This window comes from Solea senegalensis, linkage group LG13 (genome assembly GCF_019176455.1).
Source record: "Solea senegalensis isolate Sse05_10M linkage group LG13, IFAPA_SoseM_1, whole genome shotgun sequence".
NCBI classification, from domain to species: Eukaryota; Metazoa; Chordata; class Actinopteri; order Pleuronectiformes; family Soleidae; genus Solea; species Solea senegalensis.
This window is the reverse complement of record NC_058033.1, coordinates 22,482,604-22,508,244: the sequence shown is the minus strand read 5'-3', so window position 1 is coordinate 22,508,244 and position 25,641 is coordinate 22,482,604. Positions and strand designations below refer to the sequence as shown.

Sequence of the window (25,641 nt, the reverse complement as noted above, 5' to 3'; positions counted from 1 at the left end):
CGCCCTCTGCTGGAACTGATAACTACAGCAACTGAATAGAAACAGCCATTAACTTTAGTATTTTCAGAATAATATATAAATGAACCCAGTACAATATTTCAATTTATATTGGATTTTAAACTTAAGTAATACGTAATAATAAATAAAAAAGGGTAGCACAACATAAGTGGAAGAGGAAATGTGATGAATACTGACATGGAGAAATATTGTTTAGATTAATATGATAAACATGTGTATTATGACTGAATTGAATCAAAATGTATGTTATATTACTTTGTAAGAGGGGAAAACGTCTGTCAATATTTTCCTTCTTTTTTTGTGTTTTCAAGCTTTTAAAAGTAGTTAGAATAAATAAATGAGTACTGAAACAATTATTCTATTATTAATCAATTACTAAATGAATCAACTATTTTGATAATCTAATCTAATCAGTGAAACAAAGTGAAACCACGATCCAAACACATGACGGCGCAAGTGCCTTTTATTTGGGACGAGGAACAAAAAGCAAACAGTGCCATCCTTTTACTGTCACATCATAATTCGTTGACCAGTGTGCGGTCATTTCTACAAAACAAACCGAACTGATGAGCTTTAAATAAACAAGTAGAAAAGGGCTTGTGAATTTATGTGGGAGGAGCGTTGAGGGCGCGACGGCGTCTCCCTCAGTCGTCGTTATCAAAGTCTTTTTTGCCCTGTGGTGGTTTCGGCCCCCCTGCTGCTTTAGCCATGATGATCTGAAACGAGACAAAAGAAAAACATGTTGTCACGTTAATCCTTCCTGACTGAGCACAGACGTGAGCAGCAGGCTGAGGTGAGAGGTCATTCAGTCCAAACTAAAAGAAATATTAATACCACTAAGTATTATTAGTCTTCATAAACATCTCAGTCCATCATGAATTCATCTCTGAACACAAATGTAAAAAAAAAACCCACTGACATTCTGTGTCTTTAAGTTGAAAGAAGTGATTGAATCCCCAGCGGACAATCAAATAAGAAAGAAGAATAACAAAGAAAATCAAATATTCATGAGCACATACAGGAACGACGAGTATGTGCTCAGAGAAAACGTGCTACAAATATGCAGCACATGCAATTCACAAAAAATACCCATAAAATGGTCTTTACTTATCAATGTTCAGTGCTGGGATAAACCACAGCATAACAGAAGCAGAGCCGCTAAAAAACATGACAGCGAGTAAAAACTGTGGATTTTAAGGCTGTGGTTACTGACACTGGTTTAAGTGACAGGAGATTTTGTTTCTCCAGCCTTTTACTTAAGACTTATACCTGGACTACAACCTCTGAAGAGCACCGAGTTAATCTATAAATGTCATAATAAAAGACTAATATAAATAGCCTCATGAAGTAACATGGCATAATAATGATTAATGACAAAGAAAATGATCCTTCAAACACGCCGGTGACGTCAGTCTCCAGAGAACATGACTCAGACATGCTGTGTGTGTGTGTGTGTGTTACAGGCGAGGTCGAGCACTGCAGAGAAAAGTGTTAGTGTGATCATGCAGCATGCAAACACACCACACTCTGTTCTGTGCACGTTCAGTGAGCGACGATAACAACAAACACCTGTGACGTGGCTGAGTCCACGCCGCTGTACACGATCTCTTTACAGTGAGTTTTGTGTCACACTCAGTGTTAGCAGTGACAGGCAAATCCCCACACACCAAACTCTTAAAAACCTTCAGTGGTCTGTGAGAGATTAATCACACTGATGTGAGTTTCAAATCGCAGCACACACACATTCCAGGACCTACTGAAAAAGCACCCTCTAATGGTGAGTTTGAAACTTTTCAGGCTCTTCGTCCCAACTGTCCTTGTCCCAATCGCCTCTCTGTTTGGGAATCTTGGGTCCGCCTGCAGCTTTAGCCATGATGATCTGGATCATATATATATATATATATATATATATATACACATACACACACGTATATTCACACACGCATTAACATTGACGACCAGGAGCAAATCATTCAGGAAAAAACTTAACCTGCAGAATAAAGTGAGATTAGAACAATTTAAACCCAAACAAACAACAGATGTAATGAGCTACAGAAGCCATGACAAACTCTCGTCTACGTGTTAACTTTGTTCATTTAAATGACGTGAAGCCATAAAGACAAAAGCACACACCTGACGCAAGGCGGAAAAATATAGAAACTACAAATAATCGCCCAAAAAATAAAGGTACACTAAGGTTGTAATAGGAGGAACTGTATATGTTATATAATGATGATAAATAAACTATTGTTCATACGTGACATTGTTGTAAAAGAACACATAACTAATGTGTAAAGCCTGGTTCACGGGGGTCAGAAATACTGCTGTGACTCTCATGTATCTCTTCACACCACCAACGTTTATGACTTTAATATTTAAATGGTCACATGATACAGCTGCTAAAATAGTTTGCCATGTATTCAGATTCAGCCTCGAGCTCCGTTGATGATAAAGGTGAAGTCACACGGGACAGAACTGAAGTGTGCAGATTATTTTCAGCATCACTACGTCTTGAGTGTTTGTTTACACACCTGGTCAACTCGAAGTATTGTGATGGCAGCATTGGAGGCCATTTTGATGCCCCAGTATTTCACCAGGAATGGGTCCAGAATGCCGGCTTCCAGCATGTCCTTCACAGCGGGGCCGTCTCCCTAAAGACAACATCACAGGCACGTCATCAGTCTTCACATCGTCACATTCACACAGCTCAAAGGCAACGAATGACAAAGGTTTTATGACTGTGAATGCTCAACCATGATAATGTCATTTAGTTTGGATTTGTTTGGACCAAATAACTAAAATAATAAAGTCATGCACACTTTACTTCACAAATACAGACCTCGATGTCAAAGCCCATGTTTTTGTTGCCCTCGTGATGAGCCGAGTACAGCTTAGAGATGAGCTCGCTCCCCTTCACGCCAGAGTTCTCAGCCAGTGCACGTGGCAACGCCTCGAAGGCTTCAGCAAACTTTTTAATGGCGTACTGTTCCAGACCAGGGCAGGACTACACAGAGGGGGAGAAAACACGCTCATGATTCTGTAAACTAACTGACTGTGATGCACTTCAGAGGCAAATAAAGCAGCATTTCATCCACACTCAGTTTACCTCTCCGTATGAAGTGATCTGTTTGGCCAACTCAATCTCAGTGGCTCCGGCTCCAGGAACCAGTCGCTTGTCCTAGAAACAATCACAGAAACTGATTAAGATGAAAACTTAATAAAAACTTTAAAAGATTCAACAGCTGGCAAATTCAAGAATTTAACTTTAACACTGACTCTGTATTAAATAACACACAAAGTACTTACTCTGACAAGAACTTTGAAGGTGTTGACTCCATCATCTACAGCCCTCTCAATGTCATCCAATAAGTTGTCAGTGGAGCCTCTGATCACAATTGTAGAGACGGCACTGTCCTCTGTCTCTGTTAGAAGCAACAATTAAACAATACATTACATCTGGAACACACAGAGAAAAAAAGAATCAGGTTAAAAACGAGAAGATGGTGATTTACCGTGTTTGAAGACGACCACCTGTGTGTCGCCCACCTCGCTCAGGTACACACTGTCACAGTGACCCATCTCCTCAGGGGTTGGCGCCGTCTGAGGAAGCATCACATTATGATAAAATGATTGATTTAATGATGAGACCTGAATGAAAAGAGGACACTCACCATCCTGGGCAGTGCTACAGCTCCCACTGTCCTACATAACCTCCTCAGGTCCCACTTGCTGTGAAGCCTGAAGAAGGAAAAGGAGGACACGAACAGTGAGTACAGTACTGTCATGGACAGAAGCAACACAAACCCAAGATCATGACAATATATGATGGACAGTCCTCGAAAGACAATTTTAAAAGACTCTTTTATCACTTGGATTCTTAGAGACCTCCTCAGTCTTACCTGACCACCATGAGCTTGTATTTGTTGGCATAATGCAGCGCCATGTCAGCCACTTTCCCCCCAGTGACCACGATGTTGGCACCGGCCTCCTTGATGGCCTTCACCTGAACCTCCATCAAATCCTCCTCTCCCTTACTGAAGTCCATGAGCTCCTGTGCATTATTGATCAGCACTGTGCCCTTTGAGAGGAAGAAGATCTCCGTTAGTACCATTCAATTCAATGACACACACACACTAAAACCCTGAAATAGAGATGAAATAGACACATGTCTGTCAGTTGGTCTGTATGTATTTAAAGAGACAGACTTAATTGTTACCTTGGTCTCCGTCACCATGCAGTCAAAGGGGCAGGAGAAGACCGCGATCTTTGCGTCTTTAACAGATGTGACGTCTCCCTCTGCCTCCTTCTTAAAAACCATACCATGTAGCATGGAGGATGCAGTCACACCACAACCCTGGAAAACAAACACAGACAAACTTAGACACGAAAAACACAATCACAGGGGGAAAAAAAGCAGTTCAATGGATGAAGCTGCTCACCAAAATCTTGCAGATTCTGACGTTGTCGACGTTGAAATGGCCAGACTCTGGGAAGATGGATACTGCAGCACAAACCAGTAAAGAGAAGGAAATACAAAGTTAAAAGGTGACATGAAACAAACAGGTTTAGTTGAAGTAGCCTCGATGGCTCACTCACCACAGGCCTGTGCGATGAGGCTGGCGAGGAAGTCTTCATTGCCGTACTGTTTGCTCATGACTGCTGTGCGGATACATGACGTAGCCTCGTTGATGTCATGGAGGTTTTTGACTTCAGAACATACACAGTCTGGCAAAATCTCCAGAGTCTTTTTACATGCCTTCTCATATCCTTCAATCACCTATGGCAAAGATGACATTTGTATTAAAGAAGACTGCAATCGGAGGGTGGACTCAGGCTGGCTCTGTGCATGCAGCTTAAGTCCATCCTGATGTAAGCATTATCTGGGTGTGCGAGTGAAAACTATGAGACATTTAACACAACCATGTAAACATACTACACATGCTCACCTCTGACACAGACAGGCCCATCCTCAGCAGCTCCTCAGCCAACTCCAGCAGGGCTCCAGCAAAGACCAGAACAAAGTTTGTGCCGTCCCCAACTTCCTCCTCTTGCATGTGGGATGCCATCACAATCATTTTGGCCGCTGGATGCTGCACCTATTAAAATAATTGACATTGAAGAAAGAAGTCAGTTGTTTCTCTCCAGTACATTCCAGGATCCAGTGAGTTGTGCAAACATGTAAAGTTGGCCTCACTTCAAGCTCTCTGAGGATCGTTGCTGCATCATTGGTGACAAACAGCTTCTCCAGGTGGTTGATGACCATTTTGTTCATGCCTGAAACAGAGCAATGCAACTGCCAAGTCACCATTGAGCTAGCTGTCTCTCTCTCTCGCTCTGGCATAAGTTTCCACAGGTCAACATGCATAACATACAATAATATACTGTACATCTAACTAGTGGGCGAGGGTGCTTACCGTTTGGCCCATACGCAGTGCGTGTGGTCTGAGAAAGTTCCTTACAGGCTCTGATGTTGCGGAAGACGGCCTCTTCAAGCCCTGAAAAGTGCTGCGACAGACAAACTTAGAATTAGGGCTGAAACAATTATTCGTTAACTAAATTACTTGTGAACTATTTTGATTATCAATTCATCAACATGTTTTCTGTTTTCTCAGGTTCTTCAAAAGGTTAATATTTTCTAGTTTCTTTGCTCCATAGAACAAAGAAATCATTAAAACTGCACATATTTTCCAGGTCATTTCCAACAATTACTTGAATAATTGATCAAATAATTGACAGGTTAATCGATTATGAAAATAACCATTAGTTGCAGCCCTGAACAAGAGTCCAATTATAGCCAATAATCAAAAAAAGCCAACAAAAGAAGCAACTCAAAGCAACAACAGTTCAAGTACTATTAGTAATCATATTTTGTGATTTATTGCTCAGAGGCAGACTGTTGGATTATTTATTTACATCACAGGGTAGGTGATAAAAATCCCATAGTCACTACATATATATCTGTTAATACATAAAGGGGTTCATTAAAGACATATGAGAAATATTATTGTAATCATTATATGGTCTTGACTTTAACATAACATTGTAGGTCTTAAGGATACAGCGGATCTGCTTTGCTGTTTTTGTGCACAACAAAAGGATCACTAGACATTATGGCAAAGCAAAATAACAATTAATAAACCGGCAGAATAAAAAAATAATAAATATATCATTTGAAAGGAAGTCTTAGAATGAGGAAGTGGTGTAAGATTGTGTTCCTTAATTGAATTTGGTATCAATAAACGCTTACGGAAACTCAAAAACCTTGAATTAATAGGAAATGTTTAAGCACAATTTAGACATTTTAGACGTAAAGATGTGATGGAGTCTGAGGTCAGCTGACTTAGAAGAGGAATGAGCATCAATCAGCATCATAGAGCAGAGATGACACAGTGTGTAACACTGAGCTAAAAGCTAACGGGGTGTGACTGTATTCACTCCTGTTATCACCGCTGCTTTCACTCTTCGTTCACTCCTTTTTTCACCGGCACTCACATTATGTTTAAAAGGCGACACAGTTAAAGGTAACGGAACAGCCTTTGGGCCAAAACCAATACGCCAGCCCGCCTGTGAGCGGCCTGGCTGCTTCTAGAACTCTCCCACATGACTGCGGGGGAACGTGCTAATGCTAGGTAGCGTGCTGCCGCACACAATAATTCACTCTACAGCTAACGAAATGCTCCGGCGCGGTGGTAGGCGCTCACCTTGGCGCCATCCTTTAACATCTGGGCAAAGCCCGGAGCTCTGGGGACGTGAAGAGCCATTTTCCGATGTTTAGCAGCTCCGGGATGGTGGAGAAGGTTTAGCCGCGGCGTGCGTTCAGCTCTGGGTACAAAGCCGGAGAGAGCGACGGGGAGGAGCCACTTCAGCGAGGCGTGCACGAGCGACGGGGAACAACGAGGGCCAAAAGTGCAAGTGAGCGACTCACATTTCCACCAGCGGTAATAGTGACACACCACCAGAGGGCGCTGTTTTCTGTATGTTTCCTTTTATCCTCCCTTTTCTCCTTCAGAGACAAAGAAACGGTGTCGTATTATAAATAAAAAGGAACAAAAATGAGAAAAGTGGGACTCTTGGGTTTTTATAGTTGTTATACGAAAACTAACAATATAACCACAACTAAAATTGAAAAACAGTTTCGTTAACTGAAATAAAAACAAAAACGCCAGTCTATTCTTGTAGACTATATTTGCTTCAGTGATGGTTGTTCATTTGTCCTCATACTTTTTTGAAATGGCATCTGTTGAGTTGTTATGATACTCTATACTTTTGCATCTTGCACCTGGCAAATAATTTAGATCAGAAAAACAAACTAAAACTAAGCGTTTGCAAAAATAAAAACTAGCAAACCCACTCTTACTCTACGAATTAAAACTAACTCATTTTAAAAACAAGAACTAAAACGAATAAAACATCCCAAACTACTATAACCTTCAAATAAACAGTCATTCCTATTAATTTAAGTGCCTTTTTCTTCAATAATTTCAGTGATTTAGCCAATAATTTTAGTTATTGATTTCTGAATAAAAAAATTAGTAAAAGAAAAGTAAAACCAGAATACTAATTATACTAATTCCCAAGATAGATTTTATTTTTCCATTTCACAAAACACTGAATCATTCACAGTTAATCTGAAAAACAAAATACTTTTTGTCAAGTAAATCTTGTATATGATTTACATTCATATCAGTACAGAAAGTCAAAGCATGTGTGTATAAGTGATATGTGTATTTGTTGAGGCAGACTGTTGTTGGATTATGTTTACCGGAAAATAATTGAGGTCAAGACTGGATTACCGACCAGGATCACTACCTCATTCACAGATCACAACACTTTTGCATTTATTTATTTTTTACAAATACATTATTTTTGCCTTTATACATTTTGTTCAGCAAAAACAGAGAAATTATTTGCCTATGGGCCATGTTTTGTGTGTGTGTGTGTGTGTGGAAAAGAATGACAACATATAAATAAATGCCCCAGAGCAGCCCGAGACACTGAGGTATCACAGAAACAGCCTAGATAACAAACGTGCTCTGCAAAATAAAACAAAATAAAGCCAAGACATTTGAATTGATGGAGCTTAAAGTTTTTAATGGGTGCAACTTTTTTCACATTTAAACACGTCTCTCTTTGCTTCATTTAAGGCCATTTGCTTGACATTCACTACACTAACAACTCCCTCAATAAGGCTTCACAACATCATCACTTAATGAACCATTACATCCTGCCTCTCACATTCTAAGATGATTAATGGGCACTGTTGCTGTGTGAATTATCCACAGGACATTTAAAGTGTCAAGAAAAAGAAAATTCCCATTCAAATACTGGCTACGCTTTATATAAAAAAAAAAAGGTCTCCCTTCATAAAAAATGCACTTACTATTTGGTATAATCAAATGACATGTAAAAAAAGAAATGTTAGGAACATCATTACATACGTATAAAGTGAGTGAAAGACTTCTCTTTCCTTTGTCAGTAACTTTAGTATTAGTTGTTATCTGCAGATACAGGAGTATAAACACAAGCAATATTAGTATTCTGAAAATGTAACAAGACATTTGGCTGTAGCAGCTATAATGTGGAAACATAGAAAAACACTTCTACAATGAGGACATTTGATCCAGCGCTCGCCAACCTGAGACATGTAAACACAAGACCTACAGACTATAGATGCTGGTAACTACACGACACATAAATAAAAGAGAAAGCACAGAGCCACAGTTTTACATTCCCACAGTGACACAACGAGAAATGGGAAACATGGCTACAAAAGGTCCCGTGTTGTACACACACACACACACGCGCATGCAGTTCAGTTGGGTTTGCACACAGTGTTCACAGCTGTGTGCGCCCAACCTCCCAGGGTGTTTGAGAGGTTTGTGGCTCGATGTGTTAGGTTTGAGCGACTGAGTTTACCGCTGGGGTCCAACTTCCTCATCAATGCTCCTCCACAACGTTCTCGTGTTCTGGTTCTGCACAAAGAGAGAGGAAGAGTCATGGAGACAGTGTGTGCACAAGTCTGAAGATCATTCTTTTTTTAGTGACATTCAAGGTAAAAGGACAAAAGCAACCATGCATCAACAGACGCATGTTAAATTTGTTAGTGTATTGTCTTATAGTTCTTTTCCTTACTCTTTTGTACATAGACGTCATTAACGTATAGCAAGAGCTGAGGTTTGTGTTTAGTTGAATATACCGTATAACTCAATATACGACATATACATTTTTTTTTCTGTGTATCACGGTTTTAAAATAAAGATGTTTGGTTTTCTTAGCCTTTTATGCAGGCAGGGGCCATCTTTTGTGGTGTGTAAAGGCCACCGTAGTTCTCAATGTGCTTTGCAAAGGGAGGGGTTGAGCGGAGGCATCCTTTTGTTAAAATCTGCAATCTCACCATTAGATGTTACTAATTTGACCTTAAAAATCTCAAAATAAAAAGCAAATGTTAAGTTATCAGGACACATGGTTGTTAAAGCTGCATCCAGACATAAGATTTTCAGGCTTTAAAAACCAGTACGACATTTTCACAATGATTTCACAGATGGCATCTACTTTGGTTGACGCACATCATTTTTGAGGATTTCTGAGATGTGAAATGAGCCGTAGGATATAAGGAAACAAGAGAACGAGACAACGTGTGTGAGGAAAGAAGGAAGTGTGAGTCTGACAGAGAAGAACTTCCTGTACTTGGATAATGTGAGTTATAAAAAGCAGAGATTGAAATCGATTTCATGCAACCAAACACTGCCATGCACTTTCAAGATATAGTTCTGCATGGCACAGTTGTTTTTGTTTGAATTTACCTTCTCACCTACTCCACCATAAGGGAATAGTTGAAGCGCCTGTTGTAGGAGAAAAATAGACCAGTGTATAAGTTCCTGTGTGTAATCCACACCGATGAGAGACAAGGTCACGGCCGCTGGAGATGAGACTCTCTGTCGTTCACACAGCATCTCATTCTCTGTGGGAGGCTGCTCTGACATTTTAAATGTCAACACTGGAAGTAAAGTCTCGACACACCAACGTCTCTCAAGCACATTTTTGTCTTTTCATCTGGCTCTGGTTCCCACACCCATATGCTTTCCTCCTGCTGTCTCCCCCCTCACCCCCTCCTCACCCAAATACCAGAGACACAGATCGTTTTTTAAATAGAGGCGGGAAGAGGCTGAGTGTGAGGGGGAAGGGTAGGAAGTCAGCAGACCCACGAGCTGCACTGCAAACTGGGAGGAAGAGGAGGAGGCAGCATGACTGTGCTCCCCTCTTTACCAGAATATGTTCTTAATAAAAGCAAACTGACCAGAAAAACACACCCACACTGACACAATAAAATAAAGATACTTCAAATGCAGATTCTCTACCTGTCATCTCTTCCAATCATGTCATCGAAGGCCCTGGACAGATATTTGAGTCTTCTGAGTCCACTGGACACAGACTCCAAGTCTTTGTCGAATTTGCTGTCAACAGAGAAAACAAATAATAATCAGAAAGGGGGGAAAAAACAAACAACAACAACTGTATGGTAAATAGTGTGCAACCTTTAGCTGGTAATTCATAAAAAACCCATACTGTCTCTGGTTCTGTGTGTTGGGTGAGGCAAATGGACTTCGTAAAGCAGCCATTCGGACGAGCTGCCTCCGGCCTCCTCCTGTTTTCACCCCGCGTACTCCAGCCTCGGGAGTCTTCCTCCCCCGTGAACCTGGAGTACGTCCGGGCTTGGCAGCTGATCTCGGGGTACGTTTGGGGGTCGCACGTCTGCCAGGAGTACATTTAGGAGTGCGAGAACTACATGCACTTGGTCCGTCACCATCACACATCTTACCCGGGGTCGCCACCAAACACTCCTCCCGTGAGAACTCTTTCGTCCTCTGCAGTCTCTGACAGAAGGAAGACAAATGTTTGGTCAAGCAGCTCCAAATTCAGACACGATAAATCCATAACAATCATACAAAATCTACCTGGTAGACTTCAGTGACAGAGTTCCGGGCACTGCGTGTAAGTTTGCGCATGGTGCTGGGTTTTGGTTGCTGCTTCTCTGGTTCATGGGTCAGATTCTCAGGAAGAGAGTTGGCCTGGACAGAACGCAGCGGGAGACGCTTGCGCAAAGACATGCGCAGGGAGTTCAGTGAAGACGAGGACCGAAGCTTGCGGAAGCGGTCTGGGGCTTCTGGTGAACTGTCTGCACCGTCAGACTCGTCCAGGACGGTGTGTGCACGCCACACTCCCACCACAACACGACCGACTCCATCCATCACTGAAGACGACATGCTGACTGAGCTGAGACTGGAGCAACACGGGAGTGCAGCAAACACAATATTTAAGTCATTTATATTTTGCTTCCTTTTCTCCTTTTTGTATTAAAAAAACAAACAACAATTTGATGCCCTCTTAAACTTTTCATTTAATGCAACAATTGATTAATCACTGACGACAATTATCATTATTTACAACTATTAAACAAAACACATGCTTAAGTTGTTCATACTTACAGTAACAGCATGTAATCATTTGAAGAAATGTTTAAATGTTTCTTTGCCAAGGGTTTGCATAAAACGGTATTTTTTATTGGGAATTAAGTTCCCATAAAATCAGTTTTCTATTACAAAAAGGTAAATGTACGACGTTAAAACAAAGACTTTTATAAATATCTGTAACAACCACACACTTTCCCGTTTAACTCAACCGTCTCCATTTAAATCACTGCCACTGAGGAAATAACACATTTAACACAGTATATTGACTTGCAACCACAAATGAAGTTCCACGTAATAAAGAAAAGGAACGTGTGGAGGACAAAATGAGGACTGTTCTCCAGAGGGGACACCGTTAGTTAGTTTGTGTGTGTGTAGTAACCGCGTTAGCTCAGTAAATTTACAGCTAAATTAAAATGAACGTCAATTACACGATAAACGACGAAATAGACGCGGTTTTCCTGGTTTCTTCTTGTCCCAGTGTGGCACTACTTTACCTGGAAGTTGTGATATTTCCTCTGTCCTGTGAGTTTCAGCTGCTGCTTCGCTTCTTCTCTTTCTCTGTTTGAATTTGGCGGCGGACGATAATCCCACACACGCCACGCCCTTCGAGTAAAAGACCCTCCCTGACGTAATGACGTAGGACGCTACGGCTCCACGGCGTGCACGTGACGTCACCATATTTTGAGGACCGTTTGAAAGTCTGAATATTTAGTCAGTAAAGTTCAATAATGATATTAGAAAAGTGAGTTTAAATAAATAAATACATTTATTTAACAAACAGTTGTTTAATATTCAAATTATATTCTTGTGTATTCTGTAAAAATAAAAATATGTATTCATGATACATTGTTCTAGCTTGGTGTGAAATAGTGTTTCTTTTGTTCTGACAGAAAACCACCGGTTAAAAAAAAAGGAAACTTTATATTGAAATTCTAAACCTTAAATGACTGTACTTTTTGTTTGTTTTCATTATTTTCATGAGAGATTGTTGCTTTCAAGGATTTTTATCAATCCAACACAATAAACTGTGATAATATTTTGGTACACACACACACTCAAAAAATCACAATAAGGCTGATTTGCTTGACTTTTGTAACACATTTTATTGAAATACCAAATGTGCCTAATTAATAGTATGTTTTAAAAAGATTAAAACTTGAGGCCAAAGGTTACTTTTTTCAAACACAGATGAAGAAAAAGCAGTAAATATTTATACAAAATAAGAAAAAAGCCAAAATAATGTCAATAAGAACACAGGTTAAAATAGTCAAATTAATATTTTAATCATATATTGTTTTTCCTCTATTGTCCAGCCTTGTTTTCTGTCTTTCATTATGGTGTTCACTGTAAAATTATACAAAAAAGACTTTTACAAATAAAAATACCACTTTTAATAATAAATAATAGATGGGGCAGAGATTGGTACAGTCCTGTGTATTGTCTTCAACAATTTACATGTTCATGTTTTTTTGTCTTCACAGACATAGAGTTAGATTCTGTATATTTGAGTGAAAATACCAGTTCACGCAGCCTTTTGCTCAATAGTTAGCTGGGATTGGCTCTGGCGACGCCGTCGACCCCTGTGACCCCTGCAGATTTTAACTCTGTCTTTGCATTTTATTCCTGATAGGTCAAGGTTTGGTGAAGCATCCAGCAGGTGTCGCTATAGACCTGCGAGAGACACACATGTCCATGTCCACATTTGCTTGTTTTAATCTGAGACATTAACCAACAGATCATCTCATTTTTCTTCATATGGAACGAGTCATTATGAACGTGCATTTCTGCATAAAGAACTTTGGACTAAATTGATTTCTTTCACAATAAAAGCTTGACACTGTAGCTTCATTCATTCATTCATTCACCTCCTGAGAGTGATGTATTCTTGTCCACACTGTTTTATGTGAACCTTGTAAATATTTCTTTATTACTGAGATCACACAACTGTAGACCTTGACCCTGGTGAAATGTCCGTCCTTGTCCTTTTTCAGTCTCATTAAGAGTAAATGTATAACATGATTTTAACGAGCCACGCTCGTATCATTGAGTCACCAGTTAAAGTTCAAGAGTTTAACATTAATTGACAGACAAGTTTATTCTGCTGTTTTAACTTTGTTTTAGCCAAAGACATCGACAGATGAATTATACACGCTTTTGTTCCTTTAGAAGTTAAAGTGAAGTTAAACTCATATTTCTGGACAAACAGTGGATTTTATGAGCAAAGTGTAACTGGACATACGTGCATTTAGAAAATGTGCATTGACTTTGTCTTATAATTACATAAAAAACAAACGTCTTACGGACTTCATGGAGCAGAGACGACATTATGTTTTACACAAATATCACCATCAAACATCACTTTTAAACAGAGAATAAAAGAAATAAAACTGCTCTCCAAACGTAGACAACGTGGACAGGTGGGCACCACAGAGAGGTGTCTCCGTCTCAGAGAGGTGTGACGTCTTCATGGAGAAGGAGAAGGACACCTATTTACGACACGACTTGACACACTGTTAAAGACATGTAAAAGAGACATAAAGCATTAGTGTTGGTGAAGAGTCGCTGAACCTCATGTCCACGTGTTTTTACCTTCACGATTTTGTGCCAGCGAGAAAGCACGGCGAGGATCGTGGTGAGACAAACCACCACCAGGCCTGCGATCATGGGCATCAGCGGGAACTTAATGGTCTTCTCTGTGAACCAGGACCACAGAGATCAGCTCACTGCACTGAGACGTGGTTTCAGTGAGACTGTGTCAGTGAACTCACCTGTTACTGTCACGTGAAAGCTCTTGCTGTGTTCTCCGTACATGGAGGAGACCACGGTGCACTGGTACGTGCCCTCATGCAGGCTTCTCTTCACGCCTGAGGTGGACAGCCAGCTGCTGAAGCCATCATTGGTGCGCGTGAAGCGGCCTGCAGTGAGATCCACCGCGGTGCCATTCAGTGTCCACAGCACAGAGGAGATGGCTGGATTGGCCCAGATATCACAGCGCAGGACCAGATCGTCCATGTCCTCCACCAGAACCTGCTCTGACCCCGAGAGCTGTGGAGGAACTGGACAGAAACATTAGCAAGGTTGTGTACAGCTGCTAATGGCATGGATCTGGCATTGTCTGACATGTCTTAAAATATCTCCTCAGCACTTCCAGGTCTTACAGCAGCAACCTGGACACTTTTCAGTGAGTAGACAGGGTCAGGACGACCTGCTGAAGGTCAAGCCGAGCATTAGAATAGGGAAGAAATATGACTTTCCATGTGACGTGGTTGTTGGTGCCAAATGAGCCATGAACAACCATCTCTCAGGTTTACAGAGAATGGTCCAAACAAGAGCTTCAGTTCACAGGATGATAGAAAAGAACCAAACATCTCTGAACCTTGAAGCAGAAGAAAAACACCTAAAAACATCAGTGATCGATGTGATTAAAGGTTCAGTGTGTAAGATCCAGTTCTACAGTGGTTTTCACACAACAGGAACCATGTTGAACCTCCTGTGTTTGTGTTGGTACATTTCTGCTTCTCAAGGTCAAACACACACAACGGTAGGTTTGTCCCTAAGATGGTGGCTTCCTAAAGTAAATATAACTCTTCATCTTTTCTTTAAAAAAGGATGATATTAATGCGTAGTGTATTTAAAACCCTGGAGACATCACTCACATGTGACGTTGAGGACGACCGAGGCTCTGACTGTGTCATTGCCGCTCAGGAAGCAGGTGAAATTGGCCCCGTTATCGTCATAGATGACGGGTGTAACGCACACTCTGCTCTGATCCTTCCTGTTCTCCTCCGTCAGACGGACCAGCTGATCGTTCCTCAGCCACACCAGCTCAGCCTCAGCCTCAGCCTCAGCCTCAGCCTCAGATCTGTTTCCAGGCAGACACAGCAGAGACACAACCTTCTCCAGCTCCGTCTGTATGACACCGTCACGGCTCACTGCAGGGTCGGACTCGATCGTCACACCTGAACAATAAGCACATTTCAGAAGGTCAGTAAGTGACGGGTGAGGAAATGTCCTGATGAAATGAGACGCTCTTACCTGACATCTGTTCTGCACACTGCAGAAGAAGAAGAAGAAGAAGAAAGAGAGGGAGTCTGAAAATCAACTTCATTTTCATGTTGTCTTCAACAAATCTGGGAAAACAAAGCAAAGCTCATCACAGAGGAAACTCAAAAAAACTAACCGTGGTTCTTTCTTTTCTTTGTTTTACATCAAAAACCAAAGCTTGTCTTCCAAATCAAGTCAACTTTATTTCTAGAGCACATTTAAAAACAACCAGGGTTTACAGAGTTAAAGGCACAGCAACACAAAATAAAACATAAATCACCAACAATAGAAGTAAAACAGTAAAATAGTAAAATGTTGAAAACTACATAGACGTGAAGGCCGAGGAGAAGAGGTGAGTCTTTAAGAGACTTAAACTCGCTCCAAAGTTTAGTTTAGTTTAGTAGCTACAGAAATCTAAAAGAAGAAGAAGTTCAGAGAGGTGAGATGCTGCCAAACCGTTTAGAGCTTTAAAACCCCACAATAACATTTTTAAAATCAATCCTAAAACCAGACAGGAAGTCAGCAGAGAGTGTGCCGCTCTCTCACAATGTTCTGGTCCAGCTGGAGTCTGTGGACACAAGACTGATCTAAACCAACACACAGAGAATTACAGGAATCCAGCCCAGAAGTTTCTTTACAGCGTGAGCTGAAGATCAGAGTGAAGAACACTGAACACAAGCAGCTCTAAACCCTGAAGATGACTGACATTTATATTTTTTGCTGCCGTTCTATGTTCAGATCTAATGTTAGACAGCGATAATGTCATAACATGTCATCTTCATGTGTTAAATGTTCTTGTTTCTCCAGCTTCAGTCTGTAGTTTTATATAAAGGCATTTTTTAAACAGCAAAAATACAAAAATGTGATTGCAGTTAATTTACAAAACACCAGGACCTTTAGGACGACACAGACACACAGCACAGACTGAATTTGACATCAAACTGTCAATACAAACTCATGGATGTTGTTGCGGAGAAATGTTTTTTTAAAGGTTGTAGCAACAGCAGCAGCAGAATGGCCGAATAAACTATACACTTAAAAACACACATATAAAGTCAATAATGTCATAATGACAGTGAAACGTACCTGACAGTGGCAGCTGTGTGTGTGTGTGTGTGTGTGTGTCAGTGTTCAGCTCCTCTTATAAAGCTTCACATGCAGATGAGGACACTTTTATAACTTCCTTCAATTGTTGCTAAATGACCTTCTCATCACTCAGCCAACGATTCCTGTACACACCCATCATCGTTGTGTGTGTGTGTGTGTGTGTGTGTGTGTGTGTTATTGGTCAAAGCTGTAACAACAGCACTAAACTCTCTGGTGTGTGGATGAAAGCATTAACACACATTCTTATAATATTTAATGTGAACATATTTATCATCCATAAATCATGTTTTATAATGTAATGTCACATCTGTCCACCAGAGGGCAGTTTAATCTATTGTACATGTAATGTCACATCTGTCCACCAGAGGGCAGTTTAATCTATTGTACATGTAATGTCACTTGTGTCTCTCTGCCCTACTCCTGTCTCTTTCTCTCCCCTCCTGTCTCTCTGCACAATTCTTGTCTCCCTGCACGAATCCTGTCTCTCTTTCGCGCCCATCCTGTCTGTCTTCATGACTCCTGTCTTCTCTTTCTCTCCCCTCCTGTCTCTTTCTCTCCCCTCCTGTCTCTCTGCCCTACTCCTGTCTCTCTTTCTCTCCCCTCTTGTCTCTCTTCATGACTCCTGTCTCTCTTTCTCTCGCTCTCCCCTCCTGTCTTTTCTCTCTCTCACCTCCTGTCTCTCTTCATGACTCCTGTCTCTCTTTCTCTAGCTCTCCCCTCCTGTCTCTCTGCCCTACTCCTGTCTTCTCTTTCTCTCCCCTCCTGTCTCTCTTCATGACTCCTGTCTTCTCGTTCTCTCCCTCCTGTCTCTCTTCATGACTCCTGTCTTCTCGTTCTCTCCCCTCCTGTCTCTCTTCATGACTCCTGTCTTCTCTTCTCCCTCCTGTCTCTCTTGCCTTACTCCTGTCTTCTCTTTCTCTCCCCTCCTGTCTCTCTGCCCTACTCCTGTCTTCTCTTTCTCTCCCCTCCTGTCTCTCTTCATGACTCCTGTCGTTCTCTCCCTCCTGCTCTCTTCATGACTCCTGTCTCGTTCTCCCCCTCCTGTCTCTCTTCATGACTCCTGTCTTCTCTTTCTCTCCCTCCCTGTCTCTCTCTTACTCCTGTCTTCTCTTCTCTCTCCCTCCTGTCTCTCTGCCCTACTCCTGTCTTCTCTTTCTCTCCCCTCCTGTCTCTCTGCCCTACTCCTGTCTCTCTTTCTCTCGCTCTCCCCTCCTGTCTCTCTTTCTCTCCCCTACTACTCCTGCATTTAAACGTGCACTGTTATTATAATGTAAAGATTATGATTGTACTGAGTCTGACTGACAGAGGCAGAGTTATGATCCACAGACAGAGAGCCAGCTCAATGTGTGAGGGAATCTGCCCGTTAACAAGGACATTACAGCATCCCATAATAACAACAACAGTGTATATTGTTATTATACTCTCATACCTGCACACATTTATAAATGGTTTCCTCCTGAAGCCAAGTGGGGGCAGCCAGCAGGGGGCGACTCTACCTACTTCCCACTTGATTTATAAGCTCATCTTCAACAGCACATGATGGTAATTCTGTATAAATAAAATATTATATTATTATTATGTGATTATGTGATTATGCTTTGCTGTAACTCTGTATGATTGTGTGAATATTAGCGTGGGTCATGTGCTGCAAACACTGCCCCCACCAGGTGAACGCAGGCATTGACTCACCCAGGTGATGGAGGACAGGTGACGTTCAGATCCCGTGTGTCATCATGTGTCATGTGATCATCTCAGTCTGCTCATGTAGACGCTGTAACCTGGACCTGAGTCTGTGTGTGTGTGTGTGTTACCGCCCTCTCTCTCCCACTAGAGAGAAACAACGATCAACTTCTGTTCAACAGAAAACTTAATGGTTTAAATCCTTCTTCCTCCACGTGTGCAGCCCTGCTGCTCTGATCTTCATATGCACAAACACACATATACATATTCATTTGAAAATGAACTGAGTTTGTTATTGAGTCCTGATCGAGTGTGTAACATCTGTGCAACATCATAATCATTTCAAACTGAGATTATATTCTCCGTTAAATGCACATTAGACAAAGTCTGTCTGTCACTAACTATACTAACACACACACACACACTTAATACACCTGTATGTACAGCAGGCATGTGACATGTGACAGTTTCTTATTATTACTTTTATTTCTTATTTTGATTCACTTTGTTTGAACTGTTTTTCTTTTCTTTTTAAAAAGAGCGTTTTTTTTAATCAGTGAAGTTTGAAATGTCTCAGATCAAAGGTTAGCAGGAATTGCAGCACATGTTATGAAGGTTGTTTACATGAGGTTACACAATTTACCCCCAAACACACACACACACACACACACACACATATAAAGTGATCACAGTGACACCTACACTTCTCTCACACAGTGAGTGTTTGATCAATCTGGCTGATGTTTACAGTACAGTCAGGAAGAAAAGGAGTGAGTGAGTGAAATATGTGCGTGAATGAGTGAGTGAGTGAGTGAATGAGTGAGGCTACAGCACACGACCCTGTGCTGAGCAGAGAAACACCATGCAGGGTTAAAGTCAGAGGTCAAAGTACAGAGAGATAAGATCAGGGGCTCAAAGCCAACAGTGTATAGAGTGTGTGAGCACAGCCTATACAACACTAACTTAACTTAACTTAACACTAACATAAGTTAACTTAACTTAACATGCAAATGTGAAAACCTGTGAGACTTCAGCGTTTATGCCACCAGAGCCACTTTGTTCAGTGTGAAAACACACATTCTTCATCAGATTTCTGCTGTGTCCTACACACACACACACACACACACACACACACACACACACTTGTTTCTCTGTAGTTGTGAGGACATCCATTGACATTCCCGAGCCCAGTCCTGACCAAAACCCTTAAAGCAAACCTTTAACCTTAAAAAATCCCTTAATATTGTGCAAAAATGTCCTCACAACTCCCTCCCTCCCTCCCTCCCTCATTTACTCGCTCACTCACAGTTCTATAAGTCTCTCTTCCTCCTCAAACCACGTTATTTAATCAATAACTTTGTGTTTCTGAACTCTTATCCCTCACTCATTTATCCCCCACCTCCCTCCCTCCTCACCGCCCTCCCTCCTTTGCCAGTTGGCTTTCTTTTTTTTCCTGTTTTTTTGTTGCCTTCACTGCTCCATCTGTGTTCTTTCCCCCGTGATTGAATGGAGAAGCCGGGTTCCTCAGACCCGGCACAGTCGCCCGGTGCCAACATGGCAGATCCCGAGGGAGACGAGGCCGCGGCCGCTCCTTCAGAACTGTGTCGCTGTGCATTTGTGACTCGCTGGCTGCCAGCGGCCTACAGAGAGGAACTCTACCACGTCCTGAAGCTCACAGGTCCACTGGTGAGTAGGGGAAAGTTGAAGTGCTGGTGGGGCATTGGCTTGTTATTCACTCAGTGTCACAGCTGTGACCGCGTCTGTTTGACAGACTGTTTGACTGTTGGATCAAATGTAATGTACATGTATAATATAAATAAATGTGTGTGTAAGTGCAGTGAGTGCATGGTGACAGTAGAACAGCAGAACTTTGCTGCAGCAGCTGAGTCCAGTCTGTTTCTGCAGGTTCTGTCTCGGATTCTGAATTTCCTCCTGCCGTTTGTGGTCACCATATTCTGTGGTCACATTGGAAACGCAGAGCTGGCAGGATACGCCCTGGCCTCAGCGGTACGACCTTCACTCATTTATATTCATTTATGATCATAAAACACACTCCTGTGTCAAACAGCTGAGGAGAAAACGACTGCAGGTTTTATTTCCATCAATGATCCGGTTGATGAAATAAGTGATGAATAAGTGAGTCGAGTCATTTGACCTGAGAGTGAATGCAAATTAAAACATTCTCACGTGTTTAAATCCAGGATTAGAGCGACAGGGTGGATTATAATCCTTCTGCTCATTACTATTATTATAAAGTTCTTCTGCTGCTCACAACTATAACAAGAGTACGTCTTGGTGTCTGTGAAGCCCACACTGACAGTGGGACAATTATGGGATGGAATGCTCTCTCAGCACCTGTCACATGTGTGCAGTGTTCACCTTCAGGCTCTCTGCGTTTGAGGTCGAGACAGCGACAGATTGAAGAATCGTCCAGCGGCACATTAGTTATCAGGAGGCGTTAACGTCACCTTTTATTACAAAGATATGTCGATTGTCGGCTGTGTGAGTAAAAGCACGGCTCTAAAAATGTACTCACGTTAAAGTAAGAAAGTAACTCGTTTCAAATGTACTCAGAGTAAAAGTTACTTAGGTCAAACAACATAGGTCAAAGGTCACTCACTCAGGGACTTCAATTACCAGCAGTTCACCTGTCCTCGTCATCATTCACCTGTTCAAACAAAAAACAGACTTCAGTACAATTACAAATGAATTACATTAAAAAGTAAACACACACACACTCATGACAAGAGTCTGAGCAGCTACAGACTGATGAAACACTGATTCAGCTTCACGACCTCACTCTGTGTCAGCATCAGTGTCACAAACAAAGCAATAAACAGATATTTATTACCTGTAACTCATCAGATCATTAACGTGACGACCACATCGACAGGGGTCGGCCTCTCCGTGGCCTGTGACACGCTCATTTCTCAGGTGAGTATTCCTGTGATACTTATAACGTCCACACTAAGCAAAGCATATTCAGATCAGAACTTCCTTACTTACTAGTCTTAAGCAATCATTCTGAGGTTACTGAGGAAAAACTCTGAGTTAATGACTTAGAGAGCCGATGTGTTACTAATGTGCATGCTAATAAGCAGCTAATTAATGGTGAGTATGAGCTTGCTAATCTAAAGGGGTTAGGACCTGTGTGATCACATGAATCCACGTGTTTTGCAGACGTTCGGCGGTAAGAACATGAAACGTGTGGGAGTGATTCTGCAGAGGAGTTCCCTCATCCTGCTGCTCTTCTGTCTTCCATGCTGGGCTCTGCTCATCAACGCTGACAGTTTACTGCTGCTCATGCATCAGGAGGACGAGGTGGTGAGGTACTGACCTGTGACCTGTGACCTGTCACACGTTCACACAGCAGAGTCAGAGAAGACGCAGAGCTTTAACTTTTACTTTCCTTGCTTCAGAATCGCCCGGATCTATGTGATGGCTTTCCTCCCAGCTGTTCCAGTGAGTGCACGACACTGAAATCCCACTCCCCAGATACAGTGTCATTACAAGGGGAATAAAACTGCCCTGTTACTTAACCTTTAGTGTCGCTGTGTTACACTAAACTGCACGCGCAGAGCTTTAATGAGCAAACACATTTGTGGTCATTTATGAATAATGCCATGCACGCTATCAATATTTTATCACTGACGTCACAGGTCAAAGCAAATATAAGCTGCAGCATCTTTGCAATAAAAGGTTAAAAGTGTTGTTTCTGGATCTGTTTCACTTTATCTCTGCTCATCGTTTCAGGACTGAGATGATCTAGTTTATCTAGGTTTGCCGTCATTAGAATACCTTTTTATTAATTAATCACATTAATGATAATAATGATAACAATAATACATTAATAATAATAATAATATGTATTAATTAGTAATTAATAATAGCATTATTAGCAGTTGTTAACTTTAAACAAACTGAATCCCACAGTCAACGTATACATGAGCACTGACAGAATAACATGAAATCTGTTGTGTAAAGTTTTCTGTGTGTGTGTGTGTGTGTGTGTGTGTGTCAGGCCATGTTCCTGCACCAGCTGCAGGTCACATATCTACAAAACCAAGTAAGTCCAGAGACGTCGACATCTGGAGCATCTTTGTACGATGATGATGCATCAGAGTTTGTTCAGGCCGCAGTGGAACAGTGATGAGCTGAGAGGACGAGCACAGAGACGGTTCATGGATGTTGTGACGGAGGACGTGAGGACAGGTGATGTTCAAGAAGAGGACACAGAGGACAGGACAAGACGAAAGCAGACGATCCGACTGCGTGGTCACCGTTCCAGCCAACATTTATTACAACATTACTTGAATCCAATTACTTGCTGATTAAAGACAGTGTGATCGGTGCTGGCTGGACTTGTTGAGTGCGATGTTAACCACGTTAACCACGTTAACTTAGTTTTAATAAGAGTCATATGAAATGCAGTGTGAGCATGAAGGACACGCACTGACAGTGAGTGTTTTTGTCTTGTTTGTCAGGGGATTATTCTTCCTCAGATGTACACAGCAGCAGTCGCCAACGTCCTCAACGCAGGGACCAATTACTTCTTGATCACCAGCCTCAAGTTGGGAGTGGTGTAAGTGTTTCACTCTTCATTTCTCATGTTTGTCTCCTCTGATAACTTCATGAGTTCATCCTGGTTCAGGGGAACCACACAGGCCTCTCTCACAGCTCTGTCTCCTCACCGTCCACCATGTTGTGCGTGTGTTTGCAGTGGATCAGCGATCGCTAACAGCCTGACTCAAATCTTCATCTGCCTGCTGCTGTTTGGTTACATCAGATGGAAGAAGCTGCACCAGCAGACGTGGGGAGGTGAATCAGACGTCCTCACATATGTCATCATTCATGCCACAGACCAGAGACACTGAGTGTGTGTGTGTGTGTGTGTGTGTGTGTGCAGGCTGGAACACTGACTGTCTGCAGGAGTGGGGTTCCTACATGAAGCTGGCTGTTCCCAGTGCTTTAATGGTCTACTTTGAGTTCTGGATTTGGGAGATCGGCGGTTTCATCGCTGGTCAGAACTCATGTGTTTGTTTTCTGTTTTTTTTGTTTTTTCTGTGAAAACGACAGTTTTTCTTTTCTCTCTATTTATAAAAACGAGGCAGTGAACTTTGAACTGTGAAGCATTTTACAAATTCAATCTGATTTTAAACATTTTGAGTTGTTTTTTGAGTTCAGAGAAAAGAATATATCAAATCAATGAATATATCAAAATAATACTAATAATAATAATCCCATCACAGAAACTTGTATTATACAAACATATTTAAGTGATTAACGTGGGGGCAGAATTGAAATTTGAATAAACTGGTATAAGCAGATGAGATTTGAAGGCATGCTGAGCTGATCAACATCTTTATCACATCAGGGATTCTTGGAGAGGTGGATCTGGCTGCTCAGCACATTCTGTTGGAAACAGGAGCCATAACATACATGGTATGTGTTTGTTCACCTGATCAAGATCATGTAAAGATGAAGATTATGTGTTTCTGTAGAGGTTCTGTGTAAATTCATTTGATGGGTTACAAACTACAGCTTTAACAAATAAAACAACGTGTGAGAGTTTATTTCTGACGTTTTAAGACTCCTTCACGCTCACAGTTGACCGCCTCAAACACTTAAACTTCTCAGAATGTTAATGTCAATCACTAACGCAGAGTCTTTGCAGTTTCCTCTCGGTATCCACGCAGCCACCTGTGTGCGTGTGGGTAATGCTCTGGGGGCCGGAGACACTGCCCAAGCCTTAGTGACCTGCAGGGTGGCTCTGGTTCTAACAGGTATGATCATACATCCCAGAATAAGCACTCATCAGGTGTCTTTGTGTTGAACTGTGGACTGTGTGTTTGCTGCAGCGCTGCTTGCTGTGCTCCAGGGCGTCATCCTCACTGCGTCTAAGTCTGTCCTTGGCGGCATTTTTACTTCTGACGAGTGAGTTTCACATCATTCACTCACGTGTGTGTCGCTGATCCTGAGATAAGTCCATGTTTGATTTATCTGATCCTGAGATAAGTCCATGTTTGATTTATCAGATCCTGGAGATGTCACGTAGAGTCCACGTTTGATCGCTGATCTGTCTTTCTGATCCCGAGATAAGTCCATGTTTGATTTATCTGATCCTGAGATAAGTCCATGTTTGTATTGACATATCTGAGATAAGTCCATGTTTGATCTTTATCCTGGATCCTGATCCTGAGATAAGTCCATGTTTGATTTATCTGATCCTGTCGCTGATCCTGATGAAGATAAGTCCATGTTTGATTTATCTGATCCTGATCGCTGATCCTGAGATAAGTCCATGCTTGATTTATCTGATCCCGTCAGCTGATCCTGAGATAAGTCCATGTTTGATTTATCTGATCCTGTCGCTGATCCTGAGATAAGTCCATGTTTGATTTATCTGATCCTGCGCTGATCCCGAGATAAGTCCATGTTTGTTTATCTGATCCTGTCGCGATCCTGAGATAAGTCGCTGATCCCTGAGATAAGTCCATGTTTGATTATCTGATCTGATCCTGAGATAAGTCCATGTTTGATTTATCTGATCCTGTCCTGAGATAAGTCCATGCTTGATGATCCTGAGATAAGTCCACGTTCTATCTGATTAATGTGTATCCTGTCGCTGATCCTGAGATAAGTCCATGTTTGATTTATCTGATCCTGAGATAAGTCCATGTTTGATTTATTCCCTGTCGCTGATCCTGAGATAAGTCCATGTTTGATTTATCTGATCCTGTCGCTGATCCTGAGATAAGTCCATGTTTGATTTATCTGATCCTGTCGCTGATCCTGAGATAAGTGTGTTTCTTCTTGTGTTTGTTAGAAGCATCGTGGCGCTCGTCTCAACCAACCTCACAGTCTACATCTTTCTTCAGTTCTTCGATGGCATGCTGGTCAGTGATTCATGAGCACGACAGATGATCTGACGTGTGTTTTCTTTAAATGAACATGTGTGTGTGTGTGTGTGTTGTTAGTGTGTCTGCACAGGGATTCTCATCGGATCTGGGATGCAGAAATTTGCTGCTCTGTCCAACCTGGTGTCTTATTACTGCGTCGCTCTGCCGGCGGGAATCGCTCTGATATTTGCTGCTCAGCTCAGAATCTTAGGTAACATCGCATCTGTCTTCTCACGCACGTGTGACACAAGTCACTTCACTAATGAACCACTATTTCAAACATGTATATACATATATGTGTATATATACACATATATGTATATAGACATATATGTGTATATATACATGTTTGAAGTTGCAGCAGCCACTCCTTCACTGCAGTCGCTCATTTAACAGCGCTGATCTTTACTGTCCACTCCATG

General features: G+C 41.7%; 4 protein-coding genes across 6 annotated transcripts in view; 1 reads left to right on the top strand and 3 right to left on the bottom strand.

The window, feature by feature from the left end:
• Nucleotides 1–459: 459 nt before the first annotated feature.
• On the bottom strand, nucleotides 460–6,877 carry cct8 (chaperonin containing TCP1, subunit 8 (theta)). 2 transcript variants are annotated; one of them, XM_044042844.1, is made up of 16 exons: nucleotides 6,720–6,877; nucleotides 5,433–5,523; nucleotides 5,213–5,292; nucleotides 4,965–5,114; nucleotides 4,615–4,795; nucleotides 4,458–4,519; nucleotides 4,235–4,372; nucleotides 3,918–4,096; nucleotides 3,690–3,756; nucleotides 3,531–3,618; nucleotides 3,325–3,440; nucleotides 3,125–3,196; nucleotides 2,858–3,022; nucleotides 2,550–2,669; nucleotides 1,776–1,897; nucleotides 691–734 (listed from the first exon to the last, which is right to left on the bottom strand). In XM_044042844.1, exons 1-15 carry the CDS (start codon nucleotides 6,777–6,779, stop codon nucleotides 1,790–1,792), a joined length of 1,677 nt encoding a protein of 558 aa, XP_043898779.1. In that variant the 5' UTR covers nucleotides 6,780–6,877; the 3' UTR covers nucleotides 691–734; nucleotides 1,776–1,789. The 2 variants fall into 2 exon arrangements, with proteins under 2 accessions (XP_043898781.1, XP_043898779.1); XM_044042846.1 differs by lacking the exon at nucleotides 1,776–1,897 and having other exon boundaries at nucleotides 460–734; nucleotides 6,720–6,876.
• A 1,211-nt stretch (nucleotides 6,878–8,088) lies between these two features.
• Nucleotides 8,089–12,056, bottom strand: LOC122779172. 2 transcript variants are annotated; one of them, XM_044041298.1, is made up of 6 exons: nucleotides 11,984–12,056; nucleotides 10,974–11,298; nucleotides 10,585–10,892; nucleotides 10,377–10,472; nucleotides 9,822–9,860; nucleotides 8,089–8,990 (listed from the first exon to the last, which is right to left on the bottom strand). In XM_044041298.1, the coding sequence occupies exons 2-5, from the start codon at nucleotides 11,280–11,282 to the stop codon at nucleotides 9,830–9,832; spliced, it is 744 nt and encodes a 247-aa protein (XP_043897233.1). In that variant the 5' UTR covers nucleotides 11,283–11,298; nucleotides 11,984–12,056; the 3' UTR covers nucleotides 8,089–8,990; nucleotides 9,822–9,829. The 2 variants fall into 2 exon arrangements, with proteins under 2 accessions (XP_043897233.1, XP_043897232.1); XM_044041297.1 differs by lacking the exon at nucleotides 9,822–9,860.
• A 1,624-nt stretch (nucleotides 12,057–13,680) lies between these two features.
• Nucleotides 13,681–15,658, bottom strand: tmigd1 (transmembrane and immunoglobulin domain containing 1). Its single transcript, XM_044042245.1, has 5 exons — nucleotides 15,525–15,658; nucleotides 15,146–15,448; nucleotides 14,258–14,545; nucleotides 14,079–14,182; nucleotides 13,681–13,999 (listed from the first exon to the last, which is right to left on the bottom strand). The coding sequence occupies exons 1-5, from the start codon at nucleotides 15,601–15,603 to the stop codon at nucleotides 13,976–13,978; spliced, it is 798 nt and encodes a 265-aa protein (XP_043898180.1). The 5' UTR covers nucleotides 15,604–15,658; the 3' UTR covers nucleotides 13,681–13,975.
• A 4,078-nt stretch (nucleotides 15,659–19,736) lies between these two features.
• slc47a1 (solute carrier family 47 member 1) overlaps nucleotides 19,737–25,641 on the top strand; it is a 7,871-nt gene continuing 1,966 nt past the window's right edge. The window contains exons 1-14 of the mRNA XM_044042237.1: nucleotides 19,737–20,006; nucleotides 20,226–20,327; nucleotides 21,186–21,254; nucleotides 21,501–21,649; nucleotides 21,740–21,782; nucleotides 22,342–22,386; nucleotides 22,805–22,902; nucleotides 23,041–23,138; nucleotides 23,227–23,340; nucleotides 23,695–23,762; nucleotides 23,995–24,103; nucleotides 24,179–24,254; nucleotides 25,147–25,216; nucleotides 25,298–25,430. Coding sequence (XP_043898172.1) covers nucleotides 19,827–20,006; nucleotides 20,226–20,327; nucleotides 21,186–21,254; nucleotides 21,501–21,649; nucleotides 21,740–21,782; nucleotides 22,342–22,386; nucleotides 22,805–22,902; nucleotides 23,041–23,138; nucleotides 23,227–23,340; nucleotides 23,695–23,762; nucleotides 23,995–24,103; nucleotides 24,179–24,254; nucleotides 25,147–25,216; nucleotides 25,298–25,430 — 1,354 coding nt within the window. The 5' untranslated portion in view covers nucleotides 19,737–19,826. The remainder of the gene's footprint in view (nucleotides 20,007–20,225; nucleotides 20,328–21,185; nucleotides 21,255–21,500; nucleotides 21,650–21,739; nucleotides 21,783–22,341; nucleotides 22,387–22,804; nucleotides 22,903–23,040; nucleotides 23,139–23,226; nucleotides 23,341–23,694; nucleotides 23,763–23,994; nucleotides 24,104–24,178; nucleotides 24,255–25,146; nucleotides 25,217–25,297; nucleotides 25,431–25,641) is intronic.